General features: G+C 54.8%; 1 protein-coding gene across 2 annotated transcripts in view; it reads right to left on the minus strand.

Moving 5' to 3' along the window:
- Positions 1 to 13,367: 13,367 nt before the first annotated feature.
- RPH3AL (rabphilin 3A like (without C2 domains)) overlaps positions 13,368 to 26,043 on the minus strand; it is a 129,469-nt gene continuing 116,793 nt past the window's right edge. Inside the window, exons 7-9 of one of the 2 annotated variants that reach the window (XM_041001387.1) lie at positions 17,325 to 17,441; positions 16,665 to 16,811; positions 13,368 to 13,584 (exon numbers count right to left, since the gene is read on the minus strand). In XM_041001387.1, the coding sequence (XP_040857321.1) occupies positions 13,508 to 13,584; positions 16,665 to 16,811; positions 17,325 to 17,441 (341 nt within the window). In that variant the 3' untranslated portion in view covers positions 13,368 to 13,507. Of the gene's footprint in view, positions 13,585 to 15,231; positions 15,502 to 16,664; positions 16,812 to 17,324; positions 17,442 to 26,043 lie in introns of those variants that run through there. The other variant, XM_041001388.1, reaches the window with a different exon arrangement.

The following is a 26,043-nucleotide window of genomic DNA, read 5'->3' on the forward strand; positions in this document are numbered from 1 at the left end:
TTACACCATCACACCGGGCCCAATGATGAATCCCCTTTAAATAGACACCTGTGAGCCCGCCCTCAAGCAGGGTACCTCCTGCAGGGGCTGGGTGACAAACAGAACCCAAGTGACAGGGTCTGCATTGGGAAGGGTCTGGGGACCATCCCCTGTCTCTTTTGCATCCACAGGTGCCCTAGCAAGGAAGTGTGGTAGAGCTTGGATGTGAGCAAGTCATGCTAAGGGTCTGCACCGTAGTGTGGGGCTGCTGCCAGGCACACTTGATGGCTTAAGTCATGTGAAAAATGGAGCTCTTTCTGCTCATTTATTACGCACCTTCTCATAAACACGTCACACTCGCCACACTGCACTTACGAGCTCTGGGCCCAGCAGTATGGAGATGCTAACACTTACCTAATGGTGTCATTTTGCACACGGTTCTGGGCAGCCGTGCTGACGGCCCCTCCTGGGACACCTGTAGAGCAGCCTGCAGAGCACAGGTGTGCAAGCACTTCAAGTCCTACCCACACACCAGCTTTCCAGGTGGGAAGACTGAAGCCCACGCCCCTGGGTCTGGATGTCTGGCCTCACATGGCTGCTGAAGCTGCATAGAGCTGCGTGGAAGGATCAGTTCTCCCTGCTTACCTTGGCCAAAGTCTAGGCTACCACAGTGGAAGGAAGCTGAGGGGGGTGGGACTCATGTATTAGGGTGGGACTCACCTGCTTCAGATGGCAGGAGATCGGATGCTGAGTTCTGGGATGGCACGGAGCTCTGGAAGAGACCTGTGGGAAGATGAGGTGTTAACCTTGGGCTTGGTGGCTGTACTGGAGACACTCCCTACCCCACAGCCCGGTCCTGGGTTCTAGTGGCCTCCAGGCCAAGGGTGAACAGTTTAGCAGCACACGTGGCTTAGGCTGGGCAGGAACTCTAGTGAAGTCCAGGGCCAGCAGCCAGGAGAGCTGCCTTCAACAGCTCTGAATTAATTAACTCTAAGGTGTCAACAACGCACCCTTAACATTTACAAGAATATAGTGGAAGGATGCCTCCCATCAGCCAGCTAAAAACAAAGTCAGTAAAGGTTCCTTGAAAAGCTAACTGGGGGCCCGGCATTGTGGTGTAGTTGGTAGAGCCATTGCCTAAAATGCTAGCTTCCCAAAGGCGCTGGTCCATTAAGCAGGGTCTCCAATAGTTGCTGATACAGCTGCGACCCAGGTGTCCTGATGTGTGACACAGGCATCGTGGGCATCTTAGCTGCTGGGCTCAGGGTTTGCGTCATCACTGGGCACACACCCCCGTGTGACCACTCCATGGTCAGCTGCGGAGGCGCTCTGCACGGCTGGGGGTGTGGCTGCCGTGGTTGGGCCTGCCTGGAATGTCCGTGTGTCCAGGGCAGGGCAAGGCCTTGCTGTGCTTGCCGTTTGGGTGTGACGTGGTTCTGTCTTCTGTGTGAGTGCAGGGGGTTACTTTGCTGGGTCTGTGCTGCGAGTGAAACTCAGATGATGGGGTGCAGGCTCCCATGTTCCTGGGCCTGGCAACTCTGGGGGCTCATGCCTCTGTTTACCGTGGCCCACCCACCCACCCACCCACCCACACTGCCCCTGGCACCTGCTCAGGAGTCACTTCCTCCACAGTGTCACACAATGAGCATCTCACCATAGTTTCTGTGATGGCCGAGGCTTTCCTGCCCTCTTGGGCATGTCACAGGCATCACTGTCCCAGCAGGCCCCCTGCAGGCAGTTGCATCCTTATAAACACAGTAACCCAGGTTCAGAGGGTTACCCTGCCTGGCCAAGGTCACACAGACCTCTGTGTCTTTTCCTGTACAGGGCAAGGCAGGGGTGGTGGCAAGAAGGTGAGGGGGCACAGTCCTACCTTTTCCTGCCTCTGGCTCAGGGCCTGAATCCCACCCTCTCACCCCTGCTGACAGTGAGGCCCATAGTGACCTGTGGCTGTGCCCTTGACCCCCAGTTCTGCTGCCCTGGTGGTGTTTGTACCTCATTATGCTTTTACGGGCCAGGCAGAGGGCATTCAGGAGGCTCCATTACCTTTCTATCATTGCAGCTGCACCTCAGACCAGCCTGCCCCAGGGCTTGGAACTCCACATGTTCTCCCCGTGGACCGTCCCTGCACCTTCCAGATAATTTCCTAGAGAGCCCCCAGGAGCCCCTGCAAGGCGGCTGAGCCCAGCTCCTGCTTATTGCTCACCGTGGGGGCAGGGGCTGACCCACGCTCACTTCATAGAGACCAAGTGCTGAGCAGCTCCCAAGCGAGGAGGCCCAGCCGGGCTCCTCCCTGCCTGTGTGCATTCCCAACCCTGGGCGGGTGGCCTTGGAGACAGCCGCGTGCAGCGGGAGGAGGCGGGAGGCGCGCCGAGGGTCATCCGTCACGGAGAACGTGGGGAGCCTGGTAAATCAGGAGCCTGTCTGAGCCCCCGCCCAGCGTCTGCCTGGCACACGGCCGTCTGGGAGCCTGGTGGGCAGGCTGCCCCAGCAGGGCCTGGGGACAGCCGTGCTCCCGGCCCACCCTCTCCCTTTCTGTCCTTGGGTCCTTCACCATGTAACCCAGAGGCTACTGCTCCCCCAGGCAGCCCCGTCGTCGGCTGCAAGGACTGCAGCCATTGTTGCATTTTAATGATTTTGAATTTCAATACACAAGGGTATAGAGAGTAACCTAGCAAATCCCAAAGTGTTCCCACCAAAATGAACATTTCATCCTTTTTTAAACTTACCAAAAAGTGAGCTGCAGCTTGGAAAATTGCATAAAAGGCAGGTGCATAGCACAAGGAACGATGGTTATAAAACAAGCCAGCACAGTCAATAGTCAAGGTGTGAGCTACAAATGCCGCCAGCCCCCGGCCCAGCCCTGCAATGTCCCTTTCATGGCACACCTCCCCTGTAGCTCTGCTCTATACTGGCTGTCAGGATAGCACTGCTAAACTCCTTGGTTTTCAGCAAAATACAAACGTACGGCATAGGCGTTTGATCCCACTGTGACAGCTACAGCCTGTTTCACAGTACCTGGGTTCAACTCTGGCTCCTACTAATGCAGACCCTGGCAGGAAGCAGCGGGGCCCAGACCCTGGGTGCCCGCTGTCCATGTGGGAGGCCTGGATGGAGCTCCCAGCTCCCAGCTCTCACCCTGGCCCAGCCCTCGTTGTTCCGGGCATTTGGGGAATGGAGCCAGTGGGTGGGATAAATCTTTAAAAAATATATATTTATTTTTGTTTTCATTGGAAAGTCACATATACAGAAAGGAGGAGAGACAGAGAGAAAGATCTTCCATCTGCTGATTCACTCCCCAAGTGGCCGCAATGGCTGGAGCTGAGCAGATCCGAAGCCAGTTGCTCCTCCAGGTCTCCCACGCGGGTGCAGGGTCCCAAGGCTTTGGGCCGTCCTCCACTGCTTTCCCAGGCCTCAAACAGGGAGCTGGATGGGAAACAGGGCCACCAGGATTAGAACTGGCACCCATATGGGATCCTGGTGCAAGGTGAGGACCTCAGCTGCTTGGCTACTGCGCCGGGCCTTTCCTGCTTATTTCTCTCAATAAACAAAAATGGAAAATAAAAACAAAATCAAATGTGATATAAATACAAACACAACAATACCTTACGGCTAACTGTTTCCCTTTGCATGTCCCCACCCCAGGGTAAGTATTACTGTGCAACTTCACTAACAATTTTGATTGCAAATGTTTATGTTGGATAAATATTCTTCTAAGCAGTGTGACACTTCCTAAATGGTGGCAGTCTATACATGCTATTTTGCACGTTGCCCTTTCGTTCAAGTCTCAGTGCCTTTTACTAAACGGCCATTACGGAAATGCCCGGCAACTCAGCCACACCCACTGTGCAACGGGCTGGTTGTTTAGGGAAGCTGCGGACTTGTTGGCATGGCCTCCCTTGAGAGCACTCCCAACTCTCCTCCAGCCTGAAATGCTTTTCCTTCTCCTGGTTGCTCTTTGATACACATTTTAAAATACTTATTTTTTAAAAATTTCTATTTACTTTTTTGTAAGCCAGAATTACAGAGAGACAGAGATCTTCCATCTGCTGCTTCACTCCCCAAATGGCAACAATGGTCAAAGATGAGGCGATCGAAGCCAGAAGCCGGGAGCTTCTTCCGGGTCTCCCACATGGGTTTAGTGGCCCAAGCACTTAGGCCATTCATTCTCTGCTGCATTCCCAGGCTATAAGCAGGAGGTTGGATCAGAGATGGAGAAGCTTGGAACCAAACCAGTTCCCATATTGGATGCTGGTGCCAAAGGCAGAGGATTAGTCTGATATGCCACCACTCTGGCCCTTCCATTTACTTTTCATCTGAAAGGTAGAAAGAGAGAGACAGGGAGAGATAGAGAGATAGACGTGTTTTTCATCTGCTGGTTTACTCTCCAGATGTCTGCAACTGCCAAGTCCGGGTCAAGTTGAGACCAGGAGGCTGGAACACAGACTGTCTCCCACATGAGTGGCAGAGAATCAAGTATGAATCAGGATGAGCCATCATCTGCTGCGTCCCAGGGTGTGCATCAGCAGGAAGCTGAATTCCAAGCGGAGCCATACGGGATGTGGGTGTTCACCACAGCACCAGGTGCCTGCCCCTGGTGCGCATTTCAGCAACCGCCCCTGGTGAAGCTCCTGGCATGTGCTAAACGGGACTTGGAGGGAGCTAGACTGTCACCTCCTTCACTCCTCACAGTGACTGGTGACACCGAGGACAGAGATGGGAACAAACTGCCCAAGCTCGCCCTGGCGTAAGCCAATAAAGCAGGCTGGGAGCCTGAGGTCAGATCCCAGGCAGACAGCGCTGAGCAGATCCTGCCCACCCTGTAGCCCTACCTTAGCTGTTCTGAAGCCGTGTGTCAGCACTGCCCCATGGCAGGTCAAGTCAGTGTTCTGACCCCAGGAGTTGGGTGGGCCAGTTCTCAGTGGCCGTGGAGCAGGAAGGGCACAGCTGGGATGTGGAACAGGTCCTTCCTGGCCCCTTGCTGTTTTTTCTTTTTTTTAAAAAAAATTTATTTCTTTTTATTGGAAAGTCAGATTTAAAGAGAATTATTACAATGGAGCTATGCCAATCTGAAGCCAGAAGCCAGGAGCTTCCTCCAGGTCTCCCATGTGGTACAGGGTTCCAAGGCTTTGGGCCATCTTCTACTGTTTTTCCAGGCCACAAGCAGGGAGCTGGATGGGAATAGAGCAACCTGGACATGAACTGGAACCCATATGGGATTCTGGTACACGTAAGGCGAGGATTTTAGCCGCCAGGCTACCATGCTAGGCCCTGCTGCTTTTGCTTTTCTTCACTGCTGAAAAGCAAAGGGCTTTGAAGAGGAAGGAGCTGTGGCAAGGGAGAGGAAGATGTCAGTACACACTCATATGCCTGTGCGCTCAAACACACATGTCCATGCTGTACACAGGTGCAGGCACCATACTGGTGCAGGTGCACACATGGCTGGGCAGGGGGTTGCAGGTCCCTGGCTGCTCAGAGTGAGCCCATGGGCACTCAGGGCTGTGGAATGCACTTGCAGCTGGCGTTGCAGGTAGGGGGTGGAAGATGGGCGGGGGGGGGGGGGTCCTGCATTTCATACAGACAGGCCTAGCAGACTCTCATGAGGCACTAGGCCTTTCCCGGAAAGGGACCTCCCAGCTGGGAGGGCTGGACCTTGGTACCCCATGTCCCTTCTCTGTTCAGGTGTGCTCACCGGGCACTGCCAGGCCCCACACTGCTGGGAGCAGTGGTGTGACTCCCTGTGCCTCCTGTCGCTGGCCTGGGTGTTGCCGGTACCAAGGAGCACTCCTGTCCCCTCCCTGGGTCTCTGCAGGCCTGCTGGAGGGGCTTGCAGTTCCCAACAGTGTGCAGTGTGTGGACACAGGTCCCTGAGGCAGGTGCACACAGCTGTGGCTGGCAGCTCTGTCTCTGCAGTGACACCCTGAGACAGGCAACTTGTGAAGGCAAGAAATGTGTCATGACATGGCTGGTGGCTTTGGAAGCTTACAGTGCAAGATCAGCCCACCCTGCTGGTCTGGTGTCTGATGTGGGTGGAGAGGCTGGAGAGAACAAAGCATCCCATGGAATCCGCGTCCTGCTGACCCAAGGATCTTGTTAAGCCTGCTGGCTGAACTCTGTCCAATGGCAGCCATTTTCTGTCCAGGCAGCACTGCTCACTCACAGCGCTGAGGCCAGCAGTCTTCTGCTGGCTCCCACAGCTAGTTAGAGGTTGGCTCTGCCTTCAAACTCACCTGACTCTGCACAAACCCATGTGTGGCCTGCCCCTGTGCCCTCCCCTGCCTCCACCCGCTGCCCCAACAGCAGCCACCACAACCTGGAACTCGGAAGTCTTGCTGCCCACAGGACATCTTGATTCAGCCCAGGGTAGCGGATGGGGAAGGAGAGGCAGATTGCAAAAGCAAACAGGAGGAAGCTGTTACTTGTGCATGACAACCTAGGACAAGCAGGGAATACCATGGTCAGTTATTACCCAGATTGGAATTCCTCCACTGAGACAGGACAGCCCTTTCCTTGTTTGCCCACTTTCTCTGTGATCTGCTCCAAGGCTGTGGCTTTGTACGCCAAGCACCTAGACTGCCTCTGCTGGAGCCGTGCATCCTTCCTCTTTGTCCATTTACATTTGCCAAGGATCCTGTCTACCATCTTTATGCTACCAGCCCAAATGCTACACCGAATTAGCAGAATAGAGAAAAACTCTTTTTCTTATCCCTCAAACTTCAAGGCAACTTTGGCGCCAGGAACTTGACCAGTTCTTGGAAAGTGATGGAATCAAAGGACTTTCAACAGTTGTTTTTTTCCCTTTTCCATTTTTCAAGTCTTTGGGTTGGAGCCTGCTCAGGCTGGCTGCAAGTTCAGAGCGAGGAGTTGGTGGATCCTGTTTATCTCTTGTCCACCAGCAGTTCAAAAGGCTGCCGGGAGAGCTGCTGGGGGCTGGTCTCTTCAGGTAGATATTTAAGGGAAAGCAGCGGCTCCAATGCTCTGGGGCCAACTAGAGTGGGCACAGGGAGGTGTCAGGGCTTGGCTGGCACCCTATTATAAAATGGCCACACACTGACTTGCCGGAAGAGCATCCTCTCACCTCTCCTGGAAAGATTCCCATGAGAATGGCTGATAATAGGCCCCAAACAGGCAGGGAAGGGCCAAGGTACAGTTCCCCAGGAGCCTCCAAGAGTGGTCAGCACCCCAGGGGAAGGGCACGGGTTGGGCTGGAATCAGACGGGACCTTGTCCTGCCCTGCTATCCTGTCCCCAGACTGGTCAGGGTTTTTGCGTAGCTGCGTGCCTGGGAACTCACCTCCAGAGGACAGCTCCTCCAAGATGGGCCTGGTACCCCAGGGAAGCCCATCTGCACCCAGACCAGCCATGCTATGCTCCCTGTGATCATGTCCGAGGAGCAGGGACGGAGAAGGCAGGTGAGGCAGGGCACCCTGTCAGCTGCCACATCCTGCTGCTTCCTTGTGGCTATGTGCTACACACAGAGAGGAGAGATGTGAGGTCACTTGTCCCAGGTCACACTGCTAGTTTGCATAAGCCTGGAGAACTCGGATTTACTGATCCTGCCCTTAGCTCCTGAGGTCACTTCAGGCGGCTGGTGGCAGGTCCTGCAGCCTGTGGCCGTTGGGACACACCCCTGCCTGGGCCAGCTGGGTGGGGGCAGCCTGAGGCTGAGCTTACACTCTTGTCTGCACCAACAGCGGTGGCCCACAAGGCTCTCATTTCTTTTCCGGCTCCAACGCCTCCTATCCCACCGTGGTCAGTGTATTCTGCATCAGGCAGGACCTGAGGAAAATTGCCCTTTCCCGTGAGTCATTTATTGTCTTGTTATCCCCATTAGTGGACCCTGTGTGAGTCTGTTCCACACTGAGCTGCTTGAATTCCCAGTGTGGCAATCCCCAGGCTTGCCAGGAAGGGCTGCTTCCCGCCCCAGGAGTGGCTGGAGAAGGAGGTACCAGCAAGCCCTGGTGGGGGCGGGGTTAGGTAGGGGTGGAGGTGGGATTTGGGGATCAGCAGGGAGGGAGCCAGCGGGGATCCTGCTGGGCTGCTGGGACCTGCAGCTTGTGGGAGATGTCCCTGGATCTCTGCCTGCTCGGCCTACGTAGGAGGTCATAGGTACTTGGCAGACTGCGTCCCCAGGGGAACCCCCTGACAATGGTCTTGGATCACCAAGACCTCAACTGGGCCTGTTCATTGGTCATACAGGTGAGAGTGGAGGGCTGCACCCCAGTCTCTCTGCTCAGTCCTGGCCTTGCCACTGTGTGGTGCAAGTTGTATGGCTTCTCTCAGCTGTGTTACCCTTGGTGCCATGTGGGGGGATGTTGCCCACTTCCCGGGGCTGTGAGAGTTCACTGAGGTCAAGGGTGTAAAGGCTGGACTCCAGCCAAGCACAGGTGATCAACTCTACCCCATCACAGCACAGTCCTGCTTCCTGGGAGACCTGGGACAGTGGGTCACCCTGGCTGTGGCCTCTCTGCCCCTACCATGTCCATGGCAGCATCCTGGGGAACTGAGCCCTGGTTGACAGCTCTGCAGACCCCTGCAGCTCTCAGCGTCCCCTCCAGCCCCGAGGCTGCACCTGCTGCTGCCACATCAGGGTGGACAGAAGGGTCCCTGCGCACTAACCAGTCTGAATCTCAGAGGCTGAGCTGCGACATGCTGTTGTGTGCCTGCAGGGCCACCTGCAGACAGAAGGTGTGCAAGAGGTACTGCAGTAGCAGTGTGTGTGTGTGTGGGGGGGGGGAGGTGTCAGCGGGCTTCGATCCTGTAGGGTGGACCCCCCAAACGAAGGCAGTGGGGGCTCCCCTCAGGGCCCCTGCTGCCTCTCACTCCTGCCCATTGGCCCCCATGTCAACCTTTCAAAGTGTTTGCCTAAGCCAAGACAGTGTCCACATCCTGAGGGGTCTGACCCAGTGGAAGTGTCCCACATGGAACTGGGCTGAGCTGCAGAGACTCCACTGTGGGGTCTGCTCCAGACCCTTGCAAAGGAGATGGTCCTGGCCTGTGAAGAACCCTGTGTGGGGTAGGTGACTAGGCCCATACCCTTCTCCCGGACTGGCCTGGAGCTGGTCCAGTGTCTCAGTTAACAGGGAAACTGAGGCTGGTATGGCAACCCACCAGCATTCCCACTGACACCCTTGGGAGGTAGCTGAGGGGAAGAGTGGGTGGATATAAGCTGGGAGCTGTGGTCGCCCCTGGGCTGGCTCATCAGCATCTGGAGTAAGTCAGGCATGCTTAGTCCTGCTAAGGGCTGTGGCAATGTCCATCTGGCTGTGATGTGGGGGTTTCAGGTGCAAGGACGCAGTGTGAGCTGTGCAAGGCTCATACAGTGAGATGCTGTGTGAGCTGGGATGGTAGGGCCCATCTGCCCCAGGCCCTCCTCTTTCATAGCTGCAGGGGCCTGCAGGCCTGACTGGGGCTTGGCTTAAGATCAGTTCCTCCCACAGGCAGGACTCAGGGCATTGTAGGCCAGGATTCCTGGTCTGCTGGCCTTTTCTTAGACACGGACAGGAGCAAGTGCTTCGACAGACAGGTACCTATATGGAGGTGTTGCCATTCATCAGTCCACCTGCCTATCCGTGCATCCATCCTTCTATCCACCCGTCTTACATGTCCTCAGTACACTGGTTTACCCAGAATATCCCATCTCCCCACATATCCCCCAGTGCTCCACCCGTCCATCTACCTGACATCCATCCATCCACCGTCCATCAGCATTTACTCCCCATCTATCCCCTTCCCCAGCCCATCCATCCACTTATTCCTCCACCCACCCACCTGCTTCTATCCATTTTTTCAGTTCTTCCATTATCCACCTACCCCATCCACCACTCATCCATATCAACTCTTCCATTGTTCTATCCCCCATTCATCCATCACCTCCCACAAACCCTGCATCCACCTATCCATCCACAGTATTCCCTGCCAGCTAGCAATGGTGGAATGAGTCCTGTAAGGAGCCGGTGGAGGAGAGGTGCTCTGGGGAACTCAGCGCTGATCACCTCTGGAGCAGGGGCGGGGGCAGCGGGTGGTGAGGGTAGGGGAGCCCACAGAGATACACGCTCCCCTTTCTCACTACAGCCTGTGTAGGGGAGGTGGCGGGGGACAGACTGCTTCTCAGCTGCTCAGCAGGTTCAGACAAACTTAAAATGTCCCTGAAGAGAGTCTGCCGAGGCAGGGCTGAGCACTGAGCTTGCTCTGCGGTAATTGGCAATGAGGAAGCAGCAGACATCCTGGGGCTGCCCAAAGCCCCCCCGGAGCCATGCCTACCCCAGCCTCTTGCCTTCCCTACTCACCAGCTGCTCTTCCCCTCCTGGGGTACCCATGCAGGATGGCACATCCTCCTTGGCTTCCAACAGCACACAGCCTGGGGGCAGGGCCTTGTGGCAGCTGCTGAGTGAGGAAGAAGGAGTGGTCTCCATAGAGGTTGCTGAGATTTAGATTTGGGGAGGCATTGCCAACAATGTGTGTGCAGTCTGGCAGGTCCTCCTGCAGGCTCTAGACCCCAGCTAGTGCTAGTTTCCCTTTGGTCTCATCCCTAGCCAGCACTGAATGAACACTTTTGGTCATGAACATTCTGTAAAATGGTCAATCTGTCTGCACGTCCTGGTGTGTGCATGTGTGTGACATCCAGGTGTACACACACGTGTAATAATGTTCTGGTGGCTACACACATGTGTTCTATGCACAGACATGTGCATGTACTGGTATGTACATGACATTCTGAGACAAGCTCACATATGTGTAATGTTCTGATGGCTACATACACACGTGTGAATGTGTGTGTATGTCACTCCCTTTGGGAAGGATTCTATCGCATTTCTGGCTGGCATCTGGAGCACCTGTCCCACAGCTGGGCTTCCATCTGGTCACTGGAGCTGCGGGCATCCTCCCCACCCCTCACAGCAGCTTGGAAGTCCCTCTAGGCTGGGTGTCTAGTTCAGCCACAGTCCCCATGCAAGTACTGCTGAGGTGCTTCAAGCACAGGTCAGAAAGGGCCTTCTGGCCTAGCTGTTTGGCCTAGCAGTTAAGCATCCCAGAGAGGGAAGCTTGTACCCCTATCAGGGCACTTGGGAGTGAGTCCTGCTTGGCTCCCAAGTCTGGCCTCCTATTACTGCACACCCTGGAGGTGACAGGTGGTGCCCAGGCAGGAGTGTCCCTGATGCCCACATGGGAGACCTGCATGGAGTCCCTGCCTTCTGCCTCTGGCCTGGGCCAGCCAGGCCACCTGGGGCCTTTCTCTGCTTCTCATGTAAATTGCAAGAATAAGGAGCTTTCTGCATGCGCTGGTCCTCAAGTTCTTTCAGTGTAAAATGCTCCATGTGCCATGGGGCACATCTGGGGGGATTGGGTTAACGAGTCTGAACTCTGAAACCTCACAGGAAGCAGGTGTAGCGTTGGCGGTGGGAGGATGGAGCCTTCCGCAACTCTTACCCCCACACTCTGGTCACAGCAGTTCACCCAGATCACAGGCAGGCAATGAGTGACAAACTTAGAGCTGGCAGCTGGACCAGGACAGGGTCCCTGTCCCCAGAGGCCTGATCAGGGGCTGTAGTCACCACCCAAGGCTGCCCATTAACAGTCACCGCATCAAGGCTTAACTGTCAGTGGGGGCTGGACTCAGGGACCGCAAGGGAGGGACACAGCTGGGCCACTCAGGACAGCCACCTGTAAATAAATGCAGGCCCTGGTAGAAACTGAAAACATGGGATCCCCTCTCTCCAAAGTGATTCAGCTTTTCCAGGATGGTGACAGCTGCTCGGGACACCAGCACCTTCTATCACAGTGCCCATTTTTGAGGCCCGGCTTTACCTCCAGTTTCTTGCTAACTTACTTCCTGGCAGGCAGTAGGTGATGGCTCCAGTCCTTGGGTCCCTGTCACTTACATGGGGGACCAGGATGGAGATCCTGGCTCCTGGTTTGACCTTACCCAGTCCCATTTGGGCATTTGGGCAATAAATGAGTGGATGGATGATCTCTCTCTTTCTACCTTTCAAATAACATGAAGATAAACAATTGGAAAAATTACGCATAGAATTACCCTATGATTCCAGCATTTCCAAAGAACTCCCAAAAGAATTAAATCCAGGACTCAAATACATGGGGAGTCTTAAAAGTTCATGGAAAATGCCTGTGTTGAAAGTGCAATGCGTAGATCTGAAACCAGTTTTGGCTGTTGTAGGCCTCTGGGGGAGTGAACCAGCGAAAGAAAGATCTCTCTCTGATTTCCAAAGAAAATGAAAACAACAATTATCACATGGAATGGACAATCACAGGGTAATTCAAAAACATCTGAGCAGGGTTTCTGCTGACCAGGTGCCACTTTCACATCATCTTTAAGTTAACAAACCCTAAACAGAGCCCTCCTGAGTCAGGGACCCTGAGGAGGCAGCCATTAGGGGGGCAGCCCACAGCATGGGTTTTCTCCTCCAGGCATGTTCTCACACCCACCCTGCTGCCCCCTGGCTTAATCAGGAGTTTGATTGTGTGTATATTGATTGTATATATATATTGTGTGTATTTGATTGATTGTGTGTTTTCCAACTAAAATATTTCACTGTTACAAAGATAACAAAAAATACAGCTTAAGAAGGGGAGCCACAGGGTTTAAAACATGAAGCAGCAATCTCCTGCTCACCCCAAGCCTGGCTCTCTGCAACTTTAGGACTCTTACTTCGATATTTTTGTATTTAAGCCTCCTGCTGATCCCATTTACTCTTATTTTATTTAAAAAAAAAATAACTTACATGCTCATCTGGAAGGCAGAAAGCAGGTTGGAGCTGTGGCATAGTGAATAAAGCTGCTGCCTGTAGCGCCAGCATCCCGTATGGGCACTGGTTCAAGTCCTGGCTGTTCCAGTTCTAATCTGGTTCTCTACTGACACAGCTGGGGAAGCAGCAGGAGGTGTACCAAGTCCCCAGGCCCCTGCACTCAAGTGGGAGAGCTGGAAGAGAAACCCCCAGGTTCTTGATTCCTGACTGGCCCAACTCTGGCCATTGTGGTCTTTTAAATAAATTGTACCTTTTAAACAAATCTTTTTTTTTTTTTTTCCTAAAGAGAGGCAGAAAGACAATGCCCATCTCTGTTTTATTCCCCAAATGCTTGCAACAGCCAGAGCAGGGCTGGGACTGAAGTCAGGAGCTAGTAAGCAGGAAGAAACACAATCCAGCTTTTCCATGTGGGTACCGGGATCCCATCGCCCTAAGCTATCACCTGCTTCTCCTGAGGATGAAGATGGAGTCAGCAACCAAAGTCAGCAATGGAACCCAGGTACTGTGACATGGAATGAGGCTTAACTGCCGGGCCAAACACCAGGCCCTGATTCTATTTCATGAGTTTTCAAGAAATAGGTACTTGTGTCATGCATGATATATTATAAAACACCAGGGATGAACTCTTACCCACAGCTCCCCAGGCTAGCTGGACAGCCTTGTCCCTCTGCCCTCAAGCCAGCCCTGTCAGCTGGCCTGGCCTGGAGTTCACCCCACAGCCTCACCATCACCCTGGATGCTCTGCCTCTCTTCTTTGCTGGGTCTTCAATCTCCTGTGTTCCCTGCATCCTCTCTCCTGCCTTTCTCCCTTGTCTGGCTGGAGCACATCCTGTAGTAGCTACCTGGGAAAGACAGCATGAGAAGTAAAACTTTTCAACTGACGTGTTGGAAAATGTCTTCGTTCTCCCGTTACGCTTCACTGAGATTTGGCTAGCATGGACTAGAGATAATTTCTGGCCCCATCCTTATTGTGTTCTGGCTTAAAACTTTGCTTTGAAAATGTTGACATCATTTGAATTCATGACCCTTTGATGTGACCATGATTTTTTTTTTCTTCTTTGGAAGGTTTTAGGATAGGTGCTCTGAAACTTCATTACAGCTTGAGCGGCAGGTGTTTGGTGTGGCAGCTTAAGCCACTTCTTGGGATGCCTGCAGCCCACACCCAGATGCCTGGTTGGAGACCCAGCTACTCTGCTTCCCATTCAACTTCCTGTTGTGTGTCTGGGATGAAAGCAAATGACGGTTCAAGTGCATGGGTCTCTGCCACTCCTTGGGAGAACTAGAGACAATTCTGAACTCTTGGCGTTGGCTTGGCCCATTGTTGCGGCCATTTGGGAATGAACCAGTGGATGGAAGTTCTCTTTCACTGTCCCTCTAACAGTCTGCCTTTCCAATAAATATTCAAAATCAAGTCTGCACATAGATGGTGTCATAATGTATTTATTCTTCTACCACCTGTTTCTTTGCTCAACATTGCTTATGAGAGTCCTTTCATTATTTTTATTTATTTGAAAGGCATTGAGAGAGAGTGACTGGGCCAGCCCAAAGCTCATGTGGAAATTCAATTTGGGTCTCTTGTGTGGATGGTGGGGCCCTGAGTCCTGGGGCCGTTGCCATTGCAGGAAGCTGGAGTTGAGAGCTGCAGCTGAGTATCGAACCGAGGAACTCTGATACGGGATGCAGGCAGCCTGGCTGGCAGGCAGGCTGGTGTCTTAACCACCAGCCTAACGCCTGCTCTCCTCTTATCCTTTGGGGAGGTGGTCTTGATTTGCCCACTGGCCAAGAAGCTAATGGGCTCTTTGGACACTGTGAGACCCAGCTCCCCCCTCCACTGCAGCATGGTGAGGGCTGCAGCAGGCCAATGGCACCGGCGCATCCCAGCATACAGGCAACTGCGATCTGCATCAGTGCAAAACCTACTCTTTATTGTTTTCGCGCTAAAGCACAAGGTGTCCTAGGGTGGTGGTGAGGTCCTCTACCATCTGCCAGGGGTGGGGGCTAGGGAGCTCCGAGCTTGGCGAGAAGGTGACAGGAAGGGGACGTGTGTGGATGCCCATGCGCATGCATTCAGGCACACACATGTGTGTGTGTGTGCACGCACACTCTCTCTCTCCAGCCCAGGCCTTCTCCTGTAGCATCCGTCTGCACTTTGAAGGATGGATTTTTCATGCTCCGCCAGACCCACGGAAGGCAAGTGGATCGATCTCTTCAGGGAGCTCTGAGCTCGGCTGGGCTTGTGCTGAAGGTGGCTCTTTACCTGAGAACATGTGTTGCTTGCCAGAACTGGGCCTGGCCCCTCAGGCTGCCAAAAGCGTGAGCCGGGGAGGGAGGCAGAGGCCTAACCAAGGGCCAGGCTGCATGGGGGGTGCCTGGGTGCCTGTGTCTTCTTGCTGTTAACACAGATGCAGAGAGAGCACATTTGAATGCATGGGAGGGCTCAAGTGCACTTACACATGGGATGGATGGGGGCAGGCGGAGGAGACAATAAATAAAGGCAGTGGCCGAGAGGCGTGGTCAGCAGGGAAGGGGTGCGTAAAGGCACTAGGAGGGGGCACAGCTTCATCCCCCAAATGCTGGTTTCCGCAGTCAGTAGGTCGCAGCCCAAGGGGCTGCCGGTGAGGGCTCTCGCTTTTCTCCCTTTTTCTTAAGTTCCACTGGCAAGTCTGCTTGGCGCACCAGGCCGCACCTGGCCCAGGGCAGGCCGAAGGGATCTTGGGGTCCACATCAGCAGCGGGGGGTGGCCCAGGTGTGCCTCTTGCCTTCGGAGGAGAGAGAAAGCCACACGCAGTGAGCAGCTCATAGGTCTTTGGGAGTGGGAAGACAGGCTCCTGGCTGTGATGGCCCCACACCTGCTGCCCAGTTTGCAAGCTTCTGCATGATGGCTGCCCAGAAGACAAGGGCACCCTGGGCTGGGGAGCCCATATTCAAGTCCCCCAACTGCTCTGGGCACACTGTTCACCCTGAACGTGTACATCTGCCCCATGGTCATCATCCCTGGAGAACTCATGATGTAGGAGAAGTTAATGGATGTGGGGACCTGGAACCTAGATGCCAATCCTTTCTGAGTTGTGTCTTCAGTCCTCAAGCCTTTCTCTGCTCCATCCACGTGGCCTCTCTAACACCAGCCCCGATGGAGCAATTTTGTAACAGTGGAGCTGACTGCATAGACTGCCTGCTGATGTATGAACTATGCCAATTCACATGGTGGCTACCAGTGGCAGAGCTGGGCCTGCCTGAGACCAAACACCCTCTGCAGGGAGCTTTAGGAGGTCAGAGGGGATGCTGCCCACTCCCCAGAGACCTGCTCCCTCCTGCCTCTGTAGCAGAGTTGGGGAGAGCCAAGTGGAAGGCAGTGTATGGCTGCTAACTGCAGGCCCCCAGTTGCCCTGATGCACACAGGTGCCCATGGGTCCTTGGGCCAAGGAAGGGGCCTGTTCTGTACTTGTATGGTTTTCTCTAGCTCAGCAGTGAGGAGCTCCCAGATGCCCACCTTGCACCCCCTAATTAGCTGATGATCCTAGGCCCCAGGATGGGGAGCCTGGGTGTCCTCACTCTTATATCTTTGGTCCTTATTTCCCACAATGGGGGCCAGAAGCCATCCAGCTACTCTGGCAACAATGAAAGGAAGCTGAACATTGGGAGGCTGGGCAGGGGCTCTGTAATCAGTCCGCTGGGATGTGGGGCCAGCTTGGCTGGGCTCCGCCCAGGGTGCATTGATTTGGGTCCTCAAGTACATGTTGGGCACCACAGCTCCCAGCCTGGGCTAGCCCACAACAGGGCTGCCTGGTGTACACAGCAGGGGCTCCCCCTGGGGAGTGGCTGGGGCCCTTGGGATGACTCAGGGGGTCGACACAGAAGATGACCAGCAGGGAGAAACGGGGAGGGGAGGCACATGGGGATAAGGGAACAGCTTGGTACTTACCAGTGCCCCGTGGGTCAGCTTGGGTTGGAGCACCCGCCTGAGGGTCCATGACACTCGACCCGGTCTCACTGGCCAGGCTGCTCTGGCTGCCCGAGAGGTGGCTGGGGGCATGGGCGAGTTCCATCCTGGGAGAGTCCAAGCTGGCCCCTGTAAAAGACCCCGGGTGGGCTTATAAGGCTATAACCAGGCCCTCTGAATGCCTAGTGGGCCATGGGTGCAGGAGGTAGCAGTCTGACAGGGTGGCGGTGAGGCAACTTTCTCATTAGGAACTGTGGGTCTACCTGGCAGGTACACCTTTTGGTTATTCCAGGGAGAGGTGAGGAGAGGCTAGCCGGAGCTCTTGCTAGCTCCTTTGACAGACCGGAGGAATCCTTGCACACCTCTGGCTGAGTCCTTCCCTGTCTCCTGGTCCTGCCAAGCCTGATTCTCACAGCTCTCCCAAGGTTGGAAGCTGCTGGGAGCTGCTCACAGGTGAGCCTGGATGAGACCCTGGCGAGCAGGGTAAGGGCACAGTGGCCCTGCTGGGTCTCCACCCCACGCCCTCCACATGGGCTGCCCACCGGCCTGGCTAGTCCCAGGCCTGGGCTCCTTCCTCCTCCCTGAGCTCGGCCACTCCCTGGGGTGGCTGATGAAGCCCAGGAAGGCTTCACCTTCACCCACCTGATTTCCCTCCAGAGCTGTCTCCTTTCAAGTCCTTGACCCCAGAGCGTGGGAATCTGCCCTCCTGGCTGGAGGAACTGATGTCGTCAGAATCACTGTCACTGTCACTGGAGACCACTGGAAGAGACAAACATCGGCACAGGAAGTCACCAAATCAGCCAGTGCCAGCAGGTGCCAGGGATGCAGTTGGACAGAGCCAGCCCTTCCGCCCATGGCTGGAGAAACAATACACTGGCCTGAATGCTCTCTTCTGCCAGGGAGGTTGAGTCACGGGCAGAGGCAGCTGGGCCTTGGGCACCAGCAAGGAGGGGTCAACCCTTGGTCTCTTGGTCTGCTCCAGCCCCTGGCCATGGCCCCTTCTCCCAGAGGCAGACCAGGGCCTTCTCACCAGGGCAAAAGCTGCTAAATGCTGTGCAGGCAGAGGCCTCTGAGGCAGGTACCAGGCCATGCCTCAGGGCAGTGGGTAGTGCCCTGCAGGCCCTGTGAGGCAGCAAATGGCATTAGCCCATTTCATAGGTGAGAAAACCAAGGCACTTGCCCAAGATGGACTGCCTCTACTGTCCATTCTCCCAACCTCTTGGACACTACAGGGAGATGGCAGGTCTGGGCTCTCATCCGAGTTCATCACCCCAGTTCATCAGCACGCTTGGCTGGAGTTGGTCTCTGCAGAAACTCAGGCAGGGGCTTTCCAGCAGCATTGGGGTACGGCCCTCCCTGACTACAGTCACAGGTTTCCCAAGAGACCAGCTTGGGGTAGAGAGCAGGTTGCTGCTCAGCAGGGTCAGCCTTGGCGTCTGGCCCCTTTTGGGTGCATGCTCATGCCGCAAGATGCCCCCACTGCATAATGGCACAGCAGGAGCCCCTTGCCAGGCGTAGCTGCTCAGCTTTGAACTTCCCATTCCAGAAGGCAAGCTTCCTTCCTATCTAAACTTCCCTGACCCATGTACTGTGTGCCAGTAACACACAACCGACAGCTGAAGTGGAGCCATGGGGACACAGGGCCAGGGCAGGGCCAGGGAGCATGCTCTGGCTGTAGGTTCCCACTGTTCTCTGGACTAATGGATCCTACAGCTTAGGCCACACCACACTTCCCTTTAGCTGCTCTGTAGTCTCCATGAGCATGGAAGCCTATATCCCTTGCTGAACTGCACATGCATGGAGCTGTGGCTGCCTGGCACCACCTGATTCAGCATGAGACGAGGTGCACTGCGGCCTGACCGCAGATCCTGTCTGTTTTCCGCTCCTTCCTCTTGTTTTTCCAGCCATCCCGCCCACGGCGAATCCCACAGATTCTGCTAAGCAAGTCTGTCCTGTTAAGGCTTCCTGAAGTCTTGGTTTTAATGAAACAGCTCTGGCTCTTCTCATCAATTTCTGTAACATCTGGTTAAATGACAGGATGAGAACCACAGGGCTGGCTTCCCAGGAAAGGCAGGGATTAGGCAGTGGCTGGCAGGTGACTGCTGCGGGGGCGGGGCCTGGAGGGACGGGTCTGGTTGGGTCTGGTTGGGGTCTTCTGTATGGAATGCAGAATGCTGATGGTGGGGGCAGGAAGGTATTAGGAAGGATTGAGCTCTTTGCACCTGACATGTGCTAGGTACTTAGCAAGCACTCTCTCATTTGATTCCTTCAGCAGCCCTAAGCTGTAGGCACCCATCTGGTGGGAAAGGAGACAAAAAACCAAATCGTTCCCTACCAGTGTGGCTGATAGGTTCTGTATCCTCGGCCCTGTCTGGAGGAGAGAAGAATCCAAAGCCTGCATTCAAGCTCTTCTAGGGACCAGGCAGGGGAAAGGGAAACTTCCATCCAGATCTAGAGCCTTCTAGATAATCCTTTTGACTTAGGACGTTTTTCAGCTGGGGAGATGGGGAGCGGTCACAGGTCACAGAATCAAGCGCCCAGAAGGCTGGGACTGGCTCTGTGCTTCTGGAGCCGGCAGCCGGGACACAGCAGGTATTTCATGGAGGTCCAGCGATGACTGTGTAGCTCGGGTCTTGCCAATGTCACCACCTACATGGTCCTGCATCAGCTACCTCCTCACTACTGTTACTGTCCTTGCTCGGTTCAAGGCCCCAACTCCTAACTGGGACATCTGTGCTGACAATCTTCCTCCCCACCATGGCTCCTGCCAGTTCTTCCTCTGCTCAGCCAGCAACCCTAGTGAGCCCCCTCTCCCTTGCATCTCCTGCAGGGCCAACACCTGCCCTCTGTCTCCTTCTCTAGTCCCACCCCAAGCCCCTTACTCATCTCACCTGATCATCACCTCCTCTGAGAAGCCTTCCCCAGTGTCCAGGCCCTGGCTGGCAGAAGGTTCGGTATACCCTGCACCGACTGCGGCCTGCTCTCTGCCCACTCATCTGTTTCCCGACCAGGCCACGAGGACCCTTGGGAGGATAGGGACCAAATGCCACCCAGGAATGAGGCCACAGGCGTCCCCTCCCTGGAGACCCAGCACCAGGGTGGGGCAGGAGTGGCCACCGTTGGCTGTGGCACCTGTCACTGAACACCACAGGCTTCCACCAGCCCTGCCTGCCACGAGGAGCCTTTTTGTGATGAGGCTTTTAATGATGAGCTCTGAAGAGGTGGGGGTGAGGGGAGGCTGTGACCTGGGTGCCCCCTTGCCGGTACCTGAGCCCCCAAGGCACTCCATGGTTGCTCTGTGGGTCCTGATTCAATGGCCTTGGCCATGACCCCCCTCCAGGTCGGTCCCTGTGGCGTCAGCGGGACGAGCACTTACGTGGCTTTGACTCATCCCTGGCTGACTAAACACCAACCCGTGGGTCCCTAGACAAAGGGGGAGGAGGCAGCTGGTGGCAGGGACACCTCCAGACCCTGGAACAGAACAGTTGCTGTGGATTAGAAAGGGCGAACCAGAGCTGGTGGCCCCAGAGTGGCCAGGTGGCTGGCTTGCAATGGCTGTAGTGGGACAGCAACTTCACGCCAGCTTTCCTGTGGCTTGGGCAGGGCTGCTCACGGGCGACCGTGTGATCCTGATTTGTGTATCTCGCCTCGTGGCGGGGGGGCTGGCACACACAAACCACATCACACAGGAACTCCAGGGTGTTGATGGCATCCAGAGGTGAGGTGAGGCTGCCAGCCCGCCCAGTGCCCTAGGGTGCCTGGCTGCATGGGGTGGGAGTGGGGATGGGAGGGAAGCAAGAGATCTGCCCTTGGAGCAGGCAGCGGGCTTGTCCTCTGTCTCTGGTCACAGGCCGCAGAAGTCATAGCCAGGGATGAGGGCATGTGGCCTGCCTGGCACAGCCCCAGGTCCCATTCCTAACCCACTCTCCCCTTCCCCTGGAAAACAGGATTACAGTATGGCAACAGCAGCCCGTGCCCAGGTTCAGCACGTCTGTCCCAGGGAGATACCCCGAGAGGCCCCTTCAATCCTGGTCACAGCTTCTTCCAGCTGTGGAGGCAGCCACTGCTTCTTCCTGCATCCAACATGTCGCCATAAAGCCCAAACCCTGGCTAAGGTGCCATGTGGCTGCCACCCTGAAGCTTCTGGTCTATCAGCCAAGCTTTTAGGCCCATAAATCTTTTGGCCCCTACTCCTCCACCTTCCACACCGCAGCTTGTGTGCCTGCAGGCTGGTGTCTTGGTGTTTTTTTTTTTTTTTTTCCCCTTTCCTTTAACTCCCTGAAGCCTGAGTCTGGGATGGCTCTGCGAGGAACGCTTGTATTCCGCCCACGCCTTATTTTCCGGGTTGAAGATGGGAAAACCCCGGAGGACTGTCCCCGTAGCCTTCCAGAGAATACATTAGGTGGAATGGGTGGACTGAGGGGGGCTGAGGGAGTCTCCCCCCGCTGCTCTCCCTCCACTGTGGCTTGAGCTCCCTGACCCCTGGTGGGAGCCGCAGCACCCAGAGACCTTGCCATCACACCTCTGCAGGGCTGCCCTGTTCTGCCAGGCACTCGGCCCCGCGCCAGCCTCTCTCCAATCTCTGGGGACAAGCTAGCTTCTTCTCCCCCTGCCCGGCTCTCACTCTTGGATGGATTTGCAATCTGTCACCATGGAAACCCAGAGTTTTAGGTGCATGAAGCTGGGGGGGAGTGGGGGGAGGAATTTTCCTTTCAGCTGCTGCCCCGTGGCCATGGCCTGCCTGGGATGGTCCAGGCATCAGTGGGATATAACTGCTGGGTCCTACGGGGCTGTGCTGGGGCCTGGAGGAGGTGCTCCCAGGCCTCTTGGCCACCACCTCTTCTAAAATATTTTTATTGATTGATTAAAAGACAAAGTTACAGAGAGATGAGGAGGGAGGGAGGCAAAGAGGGAGGGAGGGAAGGAGGCAGGGGGAGAGAGAGAGAGAGAAATCTAGCTGCTGATATACTCCCCAAATGACTAGGGCTGAGTCAGGTTGAAGCCAGGAACCCAGAGCTTCTTGCAGGTCTCCCATATGGGTGCAGGGTCCCAAGGCCTTGGGTTATCACCTGCTGCTTTCTCAGGCCATTAGCAGAGAGCTAGACTGGAAGTAGAGTAGCTGGGACTCAAACCAGCACCCATATGGATGTTAACATTGCAAGTGGAGCTTAGCCTGCAGTGCCACAATGAGAATCCCTATTTATTGATTTGTAAAGCAGAGTTATAGACAGGGAAAGACAGATTTTCTATCCATTGGTTTACTTCACAAGTGGCTTCAATGGCTGTGGTTGCACCAAACCAAAGCCAGGAGCCTGCAACTCCCATCTAGTCTCTCACGTGAGTGCAGGGTCCTAAAGCTTTGGGCCATCCTCTGTTGTTTTCTGAGGCCACAAGCAGGGAGCTGGATGAGAAGTCGGGCAGCTGGGACTCCACCGTTTTCATAAGAGATGGCGCTGCATTACAATGCCCCAACTCTCCCTAGTGTTAAAAAAAAATCTATTTGATAAAGAGAGAGGTTGACTTCCATTTGCTGGTTCATCCCCCAAATAGCCACAATGCTTGGTTTGGGCCAGGCTGAACCCAGGAGCCCAAATCTCCAGGTCTCCTGTGTAGGTGGCAGGGTCCCAAGTTCTTGGGCATCTTTCACTGTTTTCCCATGTGCATTAGCAGAGCTGGACTGGAAGTGGAGCATTTGGGACTTGAACTAACTGGTGCTCATAATGACTACCAGTATCACAAGCAACACTTAACCTACTACACCACGATGCTGACTCCCGCTTCTGGAACCTGGAGCATCTCTCCAGGCTGATCCAGCTGCCATGTCAGGTGAATCTTGCAATGCAACTCTTGGGACTCCCCTCTCCCCGCCCGACCCAAGGCCTCTCCCTGGTGCAGAGGTGGGGAAACGCCTCTCTGGATTACTGACCAGGGTCCTGCCTGGCAGAGGCGCAGCAGGCAGCTGGTGAGCCACGGCTGCTCTGCTCGAAGACTCTCAGAGCCTCTAGAAATTACAGCATCAAAGAGGAAGAGAGATATTTTCAGCAAACATTCAGCCAAGGCAAAGCAGATGGTGGAAAATTTTACACACTAAAAACAAAAAAAAAATTTTTTTTAAGTAAAGGAGAGAATGATAAGGCCCTGGAGAATGCACAGACGTTGTCAATTAGCCTTCCTGGGCCACCAGGCTGCAAGGCAGCCGAGTTGTTCCTGAGGGGACCACTGTCACCTGCACAGGGGGCTGGGCTCTGCCTTGGGGGCAGGGTGGTGTGATGAGGCACTGCTCAGACATGCTTGGGTGTGTCCCCTGGTGGCCACTTCCAGGCTTGGGGAGGGACTTGGGGGCCAGCGTCTTTCCTTCCTTGTGTGCTCAGGAGACTCACCTCTGAAATGGGCAGGAGTAGGGGCTGGGAGCATTCAGAAGTGACAGAGTGTCCAGTGAGAGGCGTGAGAATGGCTGACCCCCTAGGGTTCACCATGTCCAGTGCCTGGGCCAGTCGCCCAGGGAGTGGGGGTGACTTCTTCTGAGGGAACATGGTATGGACAGGTGTCGACTTCTTCTGAGGTAGGGTGGACGGTGTCCCAGGTGGCTTGTCATAGGAAGGCGAGAGCCCTGGCTGCCTCCTGTGGCAAAGTACAGGGGGTGCACTGCCTGGAGGGCTAGGCATCCTGCAGGAGCAGTGGGAAACATGGTGGAGGAACCATGATCTTGACCAAGGGCAGGTCCGGCTTCCAACCGCTGACTCTGTGCTCCTGCCGGTTTTAATCCTAAAGGCCCTGTGTCCCATCCAGCTCCCTGCTTGTGGCCTGGGAAAGCAGTTGAGGACGGCCCAAAGCCTTGGGACCCTGCACCCACATGGGAGACCTGGAAGAGGCTTCCTTTCTTCAGATCAGCTCAGCTCTGGCTATTGCGACCAGTGGGGAGTGAACCAGTGGAACGAAGATCTTCTTTCTCTGTCTCTCCTTCTCTCTGTAAGCCTGCCTCTCCAATAAAAAGAAATAAATCTTAAAAAAAAAAAAAGGCCACTCATCTGTACCATCTAGAGTCAGAATCCGATTTACACCCTTAGGAACCCATTCACAGAGGTCTCTGTGGATGTCCCCTTGGCCAAGGCTGACTCTTCTCCCATTTTGGACACTGCCAGGCATTGCCTCAGTTTTTTCAACTGTATGATTTCTCACCATGCACATGGCGATGTGTTTATCACTGTCTGAGCTCCTATAGGGACTCGGGGTATCTTGGAGTGGGGTAGGGGGCTCAGCACTGCACAGCCAGTAGCACCTCAAGGTACTCAACAAGGTGCTGGCCGTGGGAGCCCCTTGTCCACTTCCATTCACAGAAGGGCTGGGCTGGGCTTTCCTCCAGGCAGGATGGTGCCCCTCCCAGCCTGCCCTGGGAGGGATGCCCAGGGACTCTGGCTGGCTGCTGCCAGTGGCCTTGGCCCAGCAGGCAAGGGGATGCTGAGTTGGGGGGAGGGGCAGTGAAGACCGGTTGCCATGGACACTGGATGTGGGCCCTGGGGGACGGCACTGCTCACATTGAGCCTGCTCCTGTGGGAGATGGAGGGGGAGTGGCAGAGGGGAGAAGATGCAAGCTTTTTTTTGGCTCTGAAGCTTCTTTCAGGGTTGGGACAGGAGGGATGTGACCCCAAGGCCCGGCCTGAACACCAGGTGATGGTGTTCCTAACAGAGCCTAGAGCTGGAGGCACGGTGGGTTGATGCTCTTTACTGGTTACCACCCTGACCATCCTGGCCTCATGGCCACAGGAGTCCCTGGGAGCGCTGGGAAAGGCTGTGGCATCCGAGGAGGCACCGGAGGGCAGCCCAGACCTAGCAGGGAGCCCAGGGTTTCCAGGGCTGCTAATTCATTCACCACCAGTGTAAACAGACCCCCTCCTCGGGGCTCACAGACACAGGAGACAGTGGATGATGATGAATGCAAACCACACATCCTGGAGCTGCGACCCTGTGACCTACAGTACTGACTGCTTTCTCTACCACTCGGCACTGAGGCCCAAATCTATCCCTTTACCCGCACAACCCAAGAAGCAAATGGAGCCAGTTGGAACGGCAGCCACAGGAGGCCAGAGCTGAGCACTTGTCAGCATTTCTCCCAGCGGGGCTCATGGGAGGCATGGGAAACCATGCAGTACCCACCCTGACCCCTGCCTCTGCCTTTAAAATAAAAATGAAAGAAAATTTGGGTTTGGGGGCGGGTGATGTAGCTTCCATCTACAATGCCAGCACCCCATTGGTTTGAATCACAGCTGCTCCACTTCCCAACCAGTTCCCTGCTAATGGTCTAGGATAGCATGGATGGCCCAAGGCCACATGAGAGATCAGGAGGAAGCTCCTGGTTCCTGGCTCCAGCCCAGCTTAGTTTCAGACATTGTAGCCATTTGGGAAGTGAACCTGTAGATGGAGGCTGTCTCTTCTCTCTTGCTCTCCTCTATAACTATGTCTTTGAAACAGCAACAGATAATCTTCATTTTCTTATGTTTTTTAAAACAAATTATTTATTTTTTATTGGAAAGGCAGATTTACAGAGAGAAGGAGACACAGAGAGAAAGATGTTCCATTTACTGGTTCAATCCCCAAGTGGTCACAATGTCTGGAGCTGAGCCAATCCAAAGCCAGAAGCCAGGAGCTATTTCGGGTCTTCTATGTGTGTATAGGGACCCAAGGCTTTGGGCTGTCCTTGACTGCTTTTCCAGGCCACAGGCAGGGAGGTGGATGGGAAGTGGAGCAACCAGAACAAGAGCCGGCACCCACATGGGATCCCAGCACTTGGAGACAGAGGATGAGCTAGCTGAGCCAATGCATTAGCCCCGTATGAAAAAAATTACTTATTTGAAAGGCAGTGTTAACAAAGAGGAAGAGAGGAAGAGAGAAGAGAGGAGAGATCTTCCATCAGTTGGTTCACTTCCCAAATGAATGAAACAATCAGAGCTGAGCTGATCTGAAGCTAGGAGCCAGGAGCTTCTTCTGGATCTCCCATATGGGTGCAGAGAGATCTGTTGCTTCCTAGGCCACAAGCAGGGAGCTGGATCAGAAGTAGAGCAGCTGGGGCACAAACTGGCACCCATGTGGGACGCCTGTGTTGAAAACGGCAGCTTGGTCCTCCCTGCCTGCACCTTGCTCAGGTTCCTGACCCAGGCTGCACAGCTCCTTTGGAAACCCGTGTCGGGACAGAGATGGTGCAGACGGCCCTGTGCTCCGTGTGAAGCAGGCCCTGCCCCGCGTGTGTCTCTCTACGCATGTCTGGCAACTTCTATTATCACTACATAAGACACTCTTCTAGCTCTCCAGGTGAGAGCAACCATGCAGGGAGCAAAATGAATGGACACAAGGAGCTGATAATTAA

This window comes from Ochotona curzoniae, unplaced genomic scaffold (assembly GCF_017591425.1).
Source record: "Ochotona curzoniae isolate NIBS_2020 unplaced genomic scaffold, NIBS_Ocur_1.0 scaffold_2453, whole genome shotgun sequence".
NCBI classification, from domain to species: Eukaryota; Metazoa; Chordata; class Mammalia; order Lagomorpha; family Ochotonidae; genus Ochotona; species Ochotona curzoniae.